The 12,615-nt window shown below is 63.5% G+C and overlaps 1 protein-coding gene across 1 annotated transcript; it reads right to left on the reverse strand.

The window, feature by feature from the left end:
• Positions 1-3,340: 3,340 nt before the first annotated feature.
• On the reverse strand, positions 3,341-6,845 carry NKX1-1 (NK1 homeobox 1). Its single transcript, XM_025386818.1, has 2 exons — positions 6,383-6,845; positions 3,341-4,224 (listed from the first exon to the last, which is right to left on the reverse strand). The coding sequence occupies exons 1-2, from the start codon at positions 6,843-6,845 to the stop codon at positions 3,341-3,343; spliced, it is 1,347 nt and encodes a 448-aa protein (XP_025242603.1).
• Positions 6,846-12,615: the final 5,770 nt, after the last annotated feature.

Raw genomic sequence — 12,615 nt, forward strand, 5'->3', positions numbered from 1 at the left:
AAAAAAAAAAAAAAAAAAAAAAGACGGCTGTTTCCAGCTACTCCCTTTTTTCCTGTTTGCAGCCGGGGGTGAGGATGTGGTGGCTGGAGCCTCAGCTTCCACTGGGGTCTGTGAGGCTGAGGCCTGCCCAGGCCTGATGCAGCACAGAGAGCCAGGAGCTGGGTCTCCAAGGACTCAGTGAAGGTCTCACAACTGCCCAGGGCTGCCACCGGCCAGAATTCCCTCACAAAGAGAAAATAAACAGTCTCCTTTCAACTCTCTTCATTCAGGTTTTTTCTTACACGCAGCCAAACCCAATCCTGACCCCCACAGCAACGGACCACAGCACCACGGGCTGGTGGGGGTGGGGAGGTCCTCATTGCGAGGCCTCTCACCATCTGGGCTCAGTGGTCCCTGGGCAGGAGACAAGAGCCCAGGGCATGAGAGCAAATGCCGCCCTTGTCTGGGCTCATGCTCACTTGACAGGAGGCCCCTTCTGTGCCTGGCTTTGCATCAACGACATGCGTGCAGTTCTGGGAACTCAGGGCAGGTGTGGTCCAGGGCAGGATGAGTCCTAAGCCCTAGGAGGGTCCATGGAAGAGCGTCCTCAGATCCTGGGGTCAAGACCTCACGGCCCTGACACCAAAGTGGGGGACATGTCAAGGCCCCTAACAAGGCTCCTGCTCACCTCTGCCTGCAGCACAGGCCCAGGGAGCTGAAACCAAGTCAGGCGCAGGTGGCCTAGACTGGAAATGGCTGGCAGGGGAGGCCCAAACCTGGTGGAAATGGGGGTGGTGGGGCAGCCCGAGTGTTCCCTGGGAGGCAGCCAAGGGAACAGCATCCCAGCCTCCCCAGGGAGACTGGGGGCCTGGGGACCCAGTAGGAGTATGGGCTAAAAAGTGGAGGCTCCTCCAGGAGGGAGCAGGGCACCCACTGGCACCACAGCTGGCACTGCCCTCAGCAAGCCCTGTGACCTCTGGGCCTCAGTTTCCCACATATGACTCAGCAAAGTGCAGTGGGAGGCTCAGGTGGCTTTGCACGCTGTCCTCCTCTGACGAGGGTCCACTGCGCAGCAACTGTGAACCAGAGACTGGAGCGACCCAAGGAAATGTCCCCCACGCCTGCGGCATGAGGCTTTGGGCTGTCCAGGGAGCTTAGAGAAGGGGTGGGCGACGCTGGTGCGTGGAGTGGGTATTGCTTCCCAGACCTCACAGCCCCCAGCCCATACCCTCCATCCCATCCAGCAGCCCAGGGGCACTGCTAAAGGGCCCTCCTGTGTGGCTCTGTGTTTCTGGCTGAGCCTTGAGGGGAGGAGACAGAGAAGGCCAGGGTGGGGGCATATGGAAGCTGGAGGGATGGGGAGCCAGGATCTAAGCTCCATGGGAGGGCTGGCTGCACGCCGCGGTCTGGCCAGCTCTGAGTGGGTCTGAATCTGGCCTGCACTGTCACAGCCTTCTGTCATCTCCCTGTAGGGTCTGTGAGCTCCTGGAATGTTCCAGCAAGCTCAGCAAAGGGTCAGGCTCTTGCAGCACAGACCTGGGTCCCTCCCAGCCATGCGGCAGCTGCTTTCCCGCTCGGCAGCCCCAGTGCCCAGCTCAGGCCAAGCCTGCTGCACTGGCTTCAGCTGAGTCCGCCCTCTGGCTACACTTGGCCACCTGCAGGTGGGGCTCACCTTCCCTCACCGACCCCCACCCAGCAAGCCTGAGCTCTGCCAGCAGAGGGAGGAGGGAGAGGCTGCCCTGCCCCTGGACTGGTGAGCCTCAGGACGCTTGCTGCAGGCAGGTGGCTTCACCTATGCAGACCCAGAAAGGGAGCAGAGAGCAACTGGGAGTCAGGCTGGCCCTCGGCTGGAGGAGCCAAGGCCTGCCTGGGGCTCGGGATGTGGGGGCAGCAAATGCACAGGGTGGTCCCAGCCACCCCTGCCCCACCCCCACCAACCTGCCTGATGGCTGGTGCTGCTCTGGGCCTGCTCTCTGTCCACAGGTGCTGGCCAGGTCAGTGGGCAGCTCTGTCTCCCATCTTGCCTGTGGTACTAGGTACTCCACTGCCACCACCTGCTCCCAGCCCTCCCCCAGTGGCTGGTGCCAGGTTGACAGCCCAGAGATGAGCTCAGCCCACTCACGGAAAATGGACGGGACACCAGGAGACCGAGCCCAGTCAGGGCACAGCCGCCAGGCAGAGCCAGGCTCCCTCTGTGAGGCAGGGCTCAGGACACCCGCCAACAGCAGAAGAGGGGTGGGCACCTGCCCAGCTGTCACCAGTGTCCCATGCCGCCTCCCCACCCGTTCTGGGGCTCTGAACCCTCCCCATGTCGCCCTTTCCCGCTTGGAAGCACCAGCTTTTGCATCCACACTGCCACCTAGCCCTGGCGCCTCTGCCTCTGGCCTCCCTGAGCCCAGCTCAGGGCGAACACCAAACCCACAGGGCTCCGAGAGCCTGTGCAGGGAATGTAGGGGCCGTTTCCAGCGTCGCTGGAGGAGAGGTGGCCACACCAAGAGGGAGCACTCGACCCGACTCTTGGGGGCCCGGCTCTGAATGGGCTGGAACGCTCTTGGGCAGGTAGCTGCGCCCCCGGCCAGCCCCTTCTCGCGCCGGGTTAGCCCCTTTTCCTCCCCAGGGAAAGCAGGCAGGCGCTCCTTCCTCCAGGCAGTAGCCGAAACTGACACTGCCCCCAGGCTGACACGCCCAGCCCGGTGCTCCCTTGCGGGGATGTGGGCCAGGGGAGTGGGACCGGAGCAGGCTGCAGGGGTGGGGAGCAGGAGGCAGAAAATGCTGCTCCCCCAGCCGCGGTCCCACCAGCTCGGTGGCTAAGCGGAGAGGCGAAGAGGGAGCAAGCAGGTGGTCACTTTCTGGGACCTGTAATCTTTCTTGGGGCTGGGGGGGGCGGTCAGGGAGGGGACGCTGAGACCTGAGTCTCAGCCAGCCTGGTGGGTGAGCCCCTGCGCCCAGTCCCAAGCCCAGGACGACGGGCAGGCACCAGCAGAGAGGCCTGAATTCTGGCCGGAGGACGCCAGGCCGGTGGGAAAACCGGCTGGAGTCCCGCGCGAGGCCGAACACCCTAGGCGCCTTGGTCCCCACGGGAGAGGATTCATGGGTGGGCTGGGCCGAGCCGGGCGGAGGGCGGCGCGGGAGCCTGGGAGACTGGGGCGCGGCCGCCTGCGGTTTATTGATTGAGTGAAGTTCTGCAAAGTGCTTCGCAGCGGGCCGAGCCCGCGGGAGCCGCCTGCCCGGCCCCGACGCGCATGGTCATTTATAAATTTAAAACTCTTCCGTAGCAACCGCTTATGTACAGAGTCAACGACTAGAATGGTAGAAAACAGCCGGGCCCGGCGGCGGCCTCGGGGGCGGAGCGGCACGGGGCTCAGAGGTGCGGCGCGTAGAAGGCGGGCGCCCCGTAGGTTTGCGAGCCCAGCACGAAGGGCGAGAGCACCGCCGGGCTCGACAGGAACGGCAGCTGCGCGGCGCACACCAGGCCTCCGGGGCCGTGCGCGGGGTACCCAGCCGGGCCGTGCATGCCGAGAGGGGCGCCCATGGGCGGCGAGGGGCTGAGCGGGCTGAGGCCGCCGGGCAGCCCCGTGCCAGGCCCGGCCCCCGGCCCCGGTCCTCCGCCGCCGCCGGTCGGCGCGCTGGTGTCGGCGCCCGGGTTCTGCTTCTTCCACTTGGTTCGGCGGTTCTGGAACCAGATCTTCACCTGCGTCTCGGTGAGGCTGAGCGACAGCGCCAGGTTGAGGCGCTCGCACACCGACAGGTAGCGCGTGGCCTTGAACTTGTTCTCCAGCGCCACGAGCTGCTCGTAGGTGAAGGCGGTGCGCGCCCGTCGCGGCTTCCCAGATTTGGAGTCGGACCCCGTGCGCTTCCGTTTGGGCTTGGCCGCGCTCGCCGCGCCCTGCGGAGTGGTCCCCGCGCCCCCCGGCGCCACTGCAGCTCCCGGCGGGCCCGGGGCTCCGGGCGAGTTCCCGCGGGGTCCGGGGGCCGCGGCCTCATCGACGGTGGCGCCGGGGGACGCGTCGGCCTCAGCCGCGTCCGGGCAGCCCGACCCGCGGGCCCCGAGGCCGCCGCTACCTCCCCGCGCCTCCTCCGCGCCTCGCGCCGCCTCCGTCTCGGGCGCTTCGTCCTCGTCGTCGTCCTCGTCGTCGGGAACCTCGTCCCCGCTGTCCGCGCTCGGGCTGTGGCCGCCGCCGCCGCTGCTGTAGCCGTTGGTGTCGTTGGTCTCGGCCTCCCCTGCCTTGTAGGGGTCGCCGGCATCTGCGGGCGGGAGGAACAAGGACAGGACAGGGCAGTTAGGAAAGGCCCGTTCCCGGATCCCGCCCTCCGCGCGCCCCGCTTCCTCCCCCAGGGTTCCCTCCCGCCTCCTGCTCAGCTCCTCCTGCCTCTTCACCCGCCTCCTCTCTCTCTCCTTCGCTCCGTCGTTTCCTTCCCCTCGGCCTGTCCTTCCTTCCCGCCGCCCGCGTCTCCTCCCGGTCCCTTGTTCGTTTCTTTCTATGGGGAGAGTCCTCCTCGCCCTGAGCTGCCGGTTCTCGTGGCGCCCGACGTTTTTTGCCGGAGCGGGGCTGGACGGGTGCTGTGGGCCGGGCCGGGCTGCGGAGATTACAGCGGAGTGGAAGCTCCGATCGATCGGCGGGGCAGATACAAACTTAATTAAACTCACTTTGTGTAATGTACAAACTAGTTAAGGTCATTTAATTTATTTCGGCGTATATTACCCTCCAATTACCGCCAGCGCAGGACCAGCCAATTACGGGCATTTAATAACAGGTCTGGGGGTGGGGCCGGAGCCGACCGAGAGAACGGGGCTTGGGGGACCCAAATCCTATGCCCTGGCCCCGACCCTACCTCAAGCCTCCAGGCCCTGAGATTCGGTCGCGAGGCTCAGCCCCGGCTCCCCTGCCCGCGCCTCGGCCCCTGCGCGGAGTTGCCGTGGATAGGGCCCTGCTCGGCCTCACCCGGAGGGCTGGGCGGGCGTGCAGGTCGGAGTGGCACCCCGCAGCCTAAAGGGCCCGGTTGGCCGGAGTCTGAACAGCAGCCCCGCATCCTCCAAGCAGAGGCCCTGCAGTGACTGCATTTTGAGTCTCTGAAATTTGGAAGAAAGCATCTCTCCCAGACAGGGTCTTCTATGCCCTGGCACTGGGGGCCGAAGTCAGGAGCAGTTGGGGCAGATGCCCTCCACAGAGCTGCCCAGTGGCGGCCACGGCCTGCTCTCCGGCCAGGTCGGAACCGAAATCTCCGGTAAGAAATGATCAGTCGCTCCTGTCAGATTCCTCCAGGGCGACTGTGGGTCCCCGCTTCCCTCAGCAGGAGCAGGATCCGCCCCTAGACGACCGCGAGCGCCGACCCAGCCCTGCCCCGGGTGCCTGGCCCCGCTCCCTCTCCGGCTGTGCTATGCGCGCGCCTTCCCGGCTTCAGCAGGATCCCGTCCTTCCGCCCCGTAGGCTCCCCGGAGGTGGAGGCTCTGAGCGCCGCCGCCGCAGAGTCCGTAAGGTCCCCTCCACTCGGCCGGATTTGTTCGCCCTCCATCTCGGCCGACCGGAAGAGGCCCCGCGCAGGTGCGGCCCGCAGCCTCCAGGCGCTGAGCCGGTGGCCGCGGCCCAGCCCCATCTGCCCCGCGCTGTCCTCGCTGTGCCTCGGCGGGGCCGGGAAGTTGGAGGGAGGAGGTGGGGGAGGGGACACAAAAAGCAATCAGGAGCGGGTCGAATGCAATTCGCGATCAATAGCGGCCCCTAATAAGTGTAATAGGTTTTAATCGAGTAATTATCCGAATTTTGACCCTATAATTTAGATGTTCGGGGGGAGTTTGCAAGGTGCTTGAAAGAGATATGCACGCGCCGTAATGGGATATCGACCCGACCGGGGGCGCGGGCCGCCCCATTACCGGCCGCTTTCCGCCGCTAAGCACATTTCCCCTTAACCGTAATCGAAGGGATTTAATTGTTTTTCCAGAGATAACCAGCGTTTTGTCACAATTAGTCTGATTTGTCCAAAAAAAAAAAAAAAAAAAGAGAGAGAGAGAGAGGGAGAGAGGAGGGAGGGAAGGAGGCCTCGGGCGGGCACAGTGGGGGTGGGGAGGTCACGGGCCAGCCACCACGCGCGGCCCCTCGCCTCCTGCACCAACTACCCCTCCAGGCCAGAGATGCGCGGAGGCGAACCCTGGACCTGCCTCACAGCCCTGCAGCCCCTGGGCCTGACCCGGCTGAGCTTCTCCAGAGGAGCCTGGCGATGCGGGCCCTGCAGTCCGGGTCGGACGGAGGCCACGGGTGGGCTGGTGCGGACCCCGCGCTCTGCGAACTTTCCACGGAGCCTCGGTGTGGGCCAGACCCAACTCGCCACAGTGTCCCAGGGTTGTAAACGCGTAGAAGCGGCCGGTCCCCCTGTCCCCACGACCTGGCGCCGGGCGCATCCTACTCACTCGGCGGCTCAGCTCCGGCGGCTCCGACTCCTCCGGCGCCGGCGAGGGCGCGGCGCTCTAGCTCCTCTGCGCGCGGCGGGCGTCCGGAGGCGGAGGGTGCAGGGGCGCATGGGACCGAAGCGCACGGGGCGCACGCGGCGGGCGCCACTGGGCCCAGCAGCACGCAGCGACGCCTCCTGCTGTTGAACTTGTTGGGGTCCAGGATGTCCAGTACCGAGAAGGAGGTGGGGCGCGGGGGCGCTGCGGGCCGGGCCGCTCCAGCCCCCTCGGGCGCCGCAGGCATAGTGTCGCTGGCCGCGAGCGGTGGGGCTCCAGCGCGGGGAAAGGCCGGCAGCTCGGCGCGCCCGTCCATAGCGTCCCGGGCAGCGGCGGCGGGAGCTGGCGGTGCGGGCCCCGAACCTGGCGGAGGAGGCGGCGGCAGCGCGGGAACGTCCCCAGGAGCCGCGGGGCCGCTAGAGCTCATGCCGGCCTTCCGCCGCTCCGGCCACTCAGGCCCTGCCGCCTACTGGGCTCCCATACCTGGCGGCCCTGGCACCGCCACACGACCCTGCGCAGGCGGCCGCTGCTCCGCTGGCTCTCGGCGCCGCGCCCTGCGCTCGGCCGGTGCTGCCTTCGCCGCCGCCGCCTTAGGCGCCCGCGGCGCCCGGTCCGCGCATTTATGGCAGCCCCGCCGGAGGCGCCCACGCGCCCACACGCCGAACACACGTGCGCCCGCAGGCGGCCGCGGGGCTCCGCCGCCCTCGTTAGCGCGCGCGCCTAATTGGCTGCGAACGGTCCCGGGCCGAGGAGGCGGGCCCCGCACGGGACACACGGACTGAGCCGCCGGGCCGGACGAACAGACACGCAGCCCGGAGCCCAGCGCGGTCCGCAGGCGGCTGTAGTGGTCAGCGGCGCGTCGCTGCGCCTCCGCTCGTCCGGAAACGGCGCACCAGCCTCCTTGGCGAAGTGGGAGGAGACAGCCCTGGCTTTTAAATAATTGCGGGATCAATCTGCGGCGGGGCCGCAGAGACCCCAGGGCGCGCGGGCCAGCGAGCGCCAAGAGTTGGCTGGGACATCTCGGCGCAGGCTGCGGTGACTGGCCCGGCCTCTTCTCCGGGCCCCCGGCGGGCGGGGCCCGGAACTCCGAAGGTTCCCACAGCTCTGGCGCCCCTCGGCAGTTGGGTTGGGGATGGGGAGAGCCGTTCTCACGCGCGATTCTCCGAGTCTCCGCCGGGTCTGCAGCCCCCTCCCGCGCGTTCCGTGGGTCTTGCTCCCGCCTCTCTCGCTTGCTCCCGCTTGGGGTCTCCTCTTGCGTCTCCGGGGTCTCTCTTGCTCAGGGTCTCTGCCCCTCCATCCCTTCCCACGCCCGCCCCTTTCACGTCGTCAAATTAGGGCCCGACCTGGAGTCCCAGCAGAGGGGCGGGGCCGGCTGTCCCCGAGCCGCTCATTAGAAGTGGAATCGAAAATGAGAAGGCTGCTTGTCCCTCTTAACCCACCCCCAAAAGGGGGACCGACAAATTGCACACACAGCAGGTGGCCTACATAAAATCGATCCTCTTCAAGTAAGGGAAAAATGTGTGTTTCTTCCAAAAAGAATACGACAAATGCCCCCTTCGCCACATCCGGATAAATAAGAAGCCCCACGGCCTGAGTCTTTATTTGGGTACGTTTTATCTACAGCCGCGATGTTTGCAGGACAGGGCCCTGCGGCCCTCGGTCCTCGAGGGTTGGGCCTGGCGTCCGGAGTCCCAGTGCGGGATCGCGGTAGCTCCTGGGCGGGTCGCTAGTCTCCCTCCTCCTCCTGCCCATGCAGCGAGCAGCCAGATGCAGGTGGACCATGGTGGGCGCCAGCAGTGGGAGCGCGCACGCTTCTTCAGGGTGTGAGCGCGCGGGCGCGTGCACCGGCGGCTGTGCGCGCCGCCTTACGCCGCGGTCCCCGGAGCCTGCTCCGCGCGCAGGGCGGTCCTTTGCAATTACCGCGGGCAATGATCCTTTGGAAGCAGAAATTAAAAGTTGAGAGAAATAATGGTGGACCGATCGGCTGTAATTTGGGCCAAGCTCGGACACGCCGAGCCTCAGGGAGGCTGGAACTAGGGTGGGGTGGGGGGGGGGTCGCAGGCCTTCCCGTCCCTCTTCTCCTCCCGCTTCCCTTCCCCTGCCCTCCCCGCTGCTGGTCCATCCCGAGATTCTAATCAGATCCACAACACTGTGTCCTTCCTTGCCAGGACTTGATTATTCTTTATCTTTAAATTATAAATCACCTCTGGGGAAGGAGGGTGGGTAATCTCCCATCGCAGGGAGGCAATTATCTCCTTTCCGCCCCACCTTGGTCTTCACTCTCTCCCTCTCCCCCAGCTAAATTTGGATATAGATGTGCACACGCCATTCACACACACACTCGTTCACAAGTGCGTAGCACATACAAGCACAGATCCGTTCATGAGCACCCAGGCACACAAGCCCGGCAGAGCCCTCACAAATGCACTGGCATCCCTGCATTTCCCTCTCCCCCGCCAGCGCCAGCGCCAGCGCCAGCTCCACGCTGGTCTTGGCTTCGTCTTTAACTCTCTCCGGAGGAGGGGCACACAGGATCCTTTCCCAGTCCCTGTACCCCTCCCCAGGAGGCACAGCTGCTGGGTGGCCAGCGAGGCCTGGGTGGGGGAAGGCAGGGCAGGTCTCAAGGGCAGACCCCTGACCTGGCTGCCGGTCTCCCTGCAGCACAACCCACGTAAAGCGTCCGTCCCTGCCAGGGCCTGACCTCAGACAAGCATCTCCCACCAGTAGCCACAACACTCAACCCTGCCAGGTCCCAGACAGTTGGAACACCTGCGCGTGAGGAAGGGATGGGTAATGGGCACTCAGCCCTCTTGGTACAACTTTCAAAACGAATGCAATCACATGTAAAAGATGTTTTATACACACAATCACATGTAAAAGATGTTTTATACAACATAGATGCAGTATGTATGATGATTGTCACTAAAACATGGTAAATATAACACATTAAATACGATAGGGAATCGCATAACGGAATTGTGTTATAATATACAACGACGATGCGTTTCCCAGCAAACACGTGCACACCCAGCACTGCAGAATGTTCTCCCTGATGGGGGCGGGTCATGGTCATGGTTGAGTGACACTTTGAGGAAAGCACGTGGCTATCTGAAGTTTGCGGGCCCCAAGATTCTCCTTGAGCCTTCCCTCCCCTCCTCTCTCTGCCCCACACCATCCTAATGTGAGCCGCAGAGGGCAGGGTAATGAACTTCCAAGTTCTCAGTCAGGCTCAGAGGAGCAGAGGCTGGGTGGTGGAGCCTGAGGGGTCCCCCAGAGCTACACAGGGCACCTCCCATCGCCTCCCCTGGGAAAGGCTCAGAGAGGGCACTGCTGCATGCTCCCCTGCCCCACTTCCCTCATCTTTGAGGAAAACACATGCCACAGAGATGCAGGGCACCCCTCCTCCTCTTCCTCTCTCAGATCCCCAGGAACATCCCTCCCCTCCCCGATCTCAACCTAGCATGTCTGGGGCTATAAAGACGTCCTTTCACTCCTAATCACAATTGATTGTCAATTAGACCCCCATTTGTGCAATCTCTGCCCATCTGCCATCTCGGGTTATCTGCAAGACACCAGCTTCACTTGCAGGGCCCCAGGTGGGCACTGACAGGTGAAATCAGTGCTGGGGGTGTGCTGCCTCTGCCTGCCCAGTGCACAGGAAACATTCCCTCCATTGCAGAGCTCCACCCCCCTCCCCGCTGCAGATCCAGGTGGGGTCACTGTGGGCTTGGGTGCGGGTGTGGGCAGGAACAGGCTTGGGACAGGCGCAGAAGTCTAGGGGGTGGTAAAAGGTCTTAGAAGGGAGCATGAGGAAAGGAGTGAGTGGGAGCTGAGACTTCAAGGATTTCCTCCCCAGCATTAGAGGTTTTTAAAGTTTGAGGGACAAGAGGAAGAGGCGGAGCTAGCCTCCACTGCCACGAACTCAGCGTGGGTTTATGAACCACCCCCCGCCTCATTTTTTTCATCTGTCAATTGCAGGGTTTGAGTCCCACGCGAGCTTCCAGGTCCTGATACCTTCCACTCGTGGTGCGAATTACGACGACAACGTCACAGCCTTTTACTTGGTGCATGGAGGGGAGTTCCTTCTCTCTTTGCCTGGAAAGCTTTAGCTGGATAGACTGGAAGGGCAGCAGTGTCCCGGGGGCTCTAGGGTTGGGCAGAGGCATACTCACCTCCACTTTGTATAGTGTTTGCCCCGTGCGAAGTGCACCCCACCCCACCCGTGGCCCCACAGCCTCGCTGTGCACCTCCTTGCATCTGCCGGATGGGGGCGGGGGGTGCGGGCGGAGGACGAGGAAGAAGGCTCCTGTGTCCCTTCCTCTCGCCCTTACACACACTCCACACCACCGCGACCCCTGTTGATCACCGCAGTTTGGGAAGTCGGAGGGGAGCCCTCTGCTTTCAGGCCTGGGTTCCTTCTCTGAGATATGTCCACTTAGGGGCCTGTGACTCCTCAAGAAAGAGTGCACCACACTCGGAACACCAGAAGCGAGAGGGGACACAGGGTCGGACCTTAAGAGCACGTCAGCTCTGGAGACCAGCGGCCCCAGCCTCGGGCGCCTCCGCACAGGACAGCTTCAGCACTTCGAACAGCGCCAACACCGCGGACAGCGCGCTCCAGCCACGCCCCGGAGGCCACCAGCTCGGGCCGTGTTCAGCACCGCGGACAGCGCCAGCAACTCCGTGTGTCTCCTGGTCTCCAGCCCGCCGTCTCTGACCTCCCTGCCCCGCCCTCGACTCCTTCTCAAACTTTGGGATGCCCCAGGGGAGGAAGAGGGCCACAGGCTGTGTGTGGAGTCTTGGCACGGTGTACATTACACAGCCGGATCAGAAGCCAGCCCGTTCACCTCGACCAAGCCAGCACCCACCAAAGGGCCAGAAGTTTACCAGGCCGTTCACCGCGTGGGCTTTCATTCTCCTACCTGCAAGCTGCGTGAGTTAAGGATGGAAAGCACGTGGCACAGGGCCTAGCTTCTGGCGAGGAGCCCACCAGAGATGCAAAGGTGAGGTTGAAACCCTTTACACTTAAAAACAAAAAGATACAAACAATCGGAACAACTGGGGACATGGGTGCTATGTGGAGGGCAGGACGCCTGGCTTCCCATCAGGGCTGCAGAGGAGACCGCTGCTGGCTCCCTCTCCCGGGTACTGCTGGTTGAACTTGGGGAGCACCCTGGCTCCTGAGGCTTTACTGACCACAGGGTCAGGCCGGGGCGGGGATTACCACCTTATGGATGCATAACCTGAGGCCAGTGAGGACCCATGCTGTGCTCAGTGTCCCCCAGCCGGTAAGTGGTGGGGTTTTCATGTGAACGCTGATTTCCTTTGACACAGCATGTTTCATGTGCAAAGTCATAGGTAATCATGTGACTGGTCTCTGAGAGAGAGCATCTGAGCCCAGAGGGGTCCTTGCTCCTCAGGCTCTGTCCCTCCAGACTGTCTTACTGCCCCTGCCCTCTCTGGCCTCTGCCTGCCACTGGCTTACACTGCATGGGGCAGCAGGGTGCCGAGGTTGGAGCCTGCCTGGGATGGCCACCTTCCCTCCCTTGTCCCCAAGCTCCTGCCGGTACTCAGGGCTTGAAGCATAGGCATTCTCCTGTCTCTGACTGCCACAGTCATCTACGGGGCTCTGTAGGAAACACCAGGGTCATGTTGTCTGAAGACACATGGTCAGGAGACCCCTTCTGAGTGGGGGTCTGGGGGTGTCTTGGCTACCTGGTCTCTGCCTGCCCCTGCCCCAGCCTGGCTGCCTCTGGTCTGCTTTCCATCATTCTAAAATGTAAATTGAGTAGTACCCTCCCCTTGCAGAAAAGCCGGGGACCATGTCTGGGCTCTGCAGCCTGGTATCAGGGGCCATTCCTGGCTGGATCCTTCCAGCTATCCTGTAAGCTCCCTAAGCCTGTACCCGGTACTCCGAGCCCCTCCCTGTGCCTGGATGACCGAGCTGCCATGTCCTCTCTGCTGGTGGTTACTCCAAGCCCCTCCCTGTGCCTGGGTGGCCGAGCTGCCATGTCCTCTCTGCTGGTGGTTACTCCGAGCCCCTACTTGTGCCTGGATGACCGAGCTGCCATGTCCTCTCTGCTGGTGGTGCACTTAGCCACTCACTAGTGCACATGCATCATCCCTGCTCCCCTTGGTGGCAGCACCACCTGGAAGCCACTCTGATTTCCTCAAGTGAGGCAGGTACCATCCTGTGC

Source organism: Theropithecus gelada, chromosome 5 (assembly GCF_003255815.1).
Source record: "Theropithecus gelada isolate Dixy chromosome 5, Tgel_1.0, whole genome shotgun sequence".
Taxonomy (NCBI): Eukaryota; Metazoa; Chordata; class Mammalia; order Primates; family Cercopithecidae; genus Theropithecus; species Theropithecus gelada.

What these genes read in the sequence shown, in the direction of transcription:
- NKX1-1 (XM_025386818.1), bottom strand. Translation starts at nt 6,845, where the DNA reads ATGAGCTCTAGCGGCCCCGCGGCTCCTGGGGACGTTCCCGCGCTGCCG. An exon ending in CGCCGGAGCTGAGCCGCCGA is followed by an intron (nt 4,225 to 6,382) that starts GTGAGTAGGATG and finishes TCCCGCCCGCAG; the next exon opens with ATGCCGGCGACCCCTACAAG.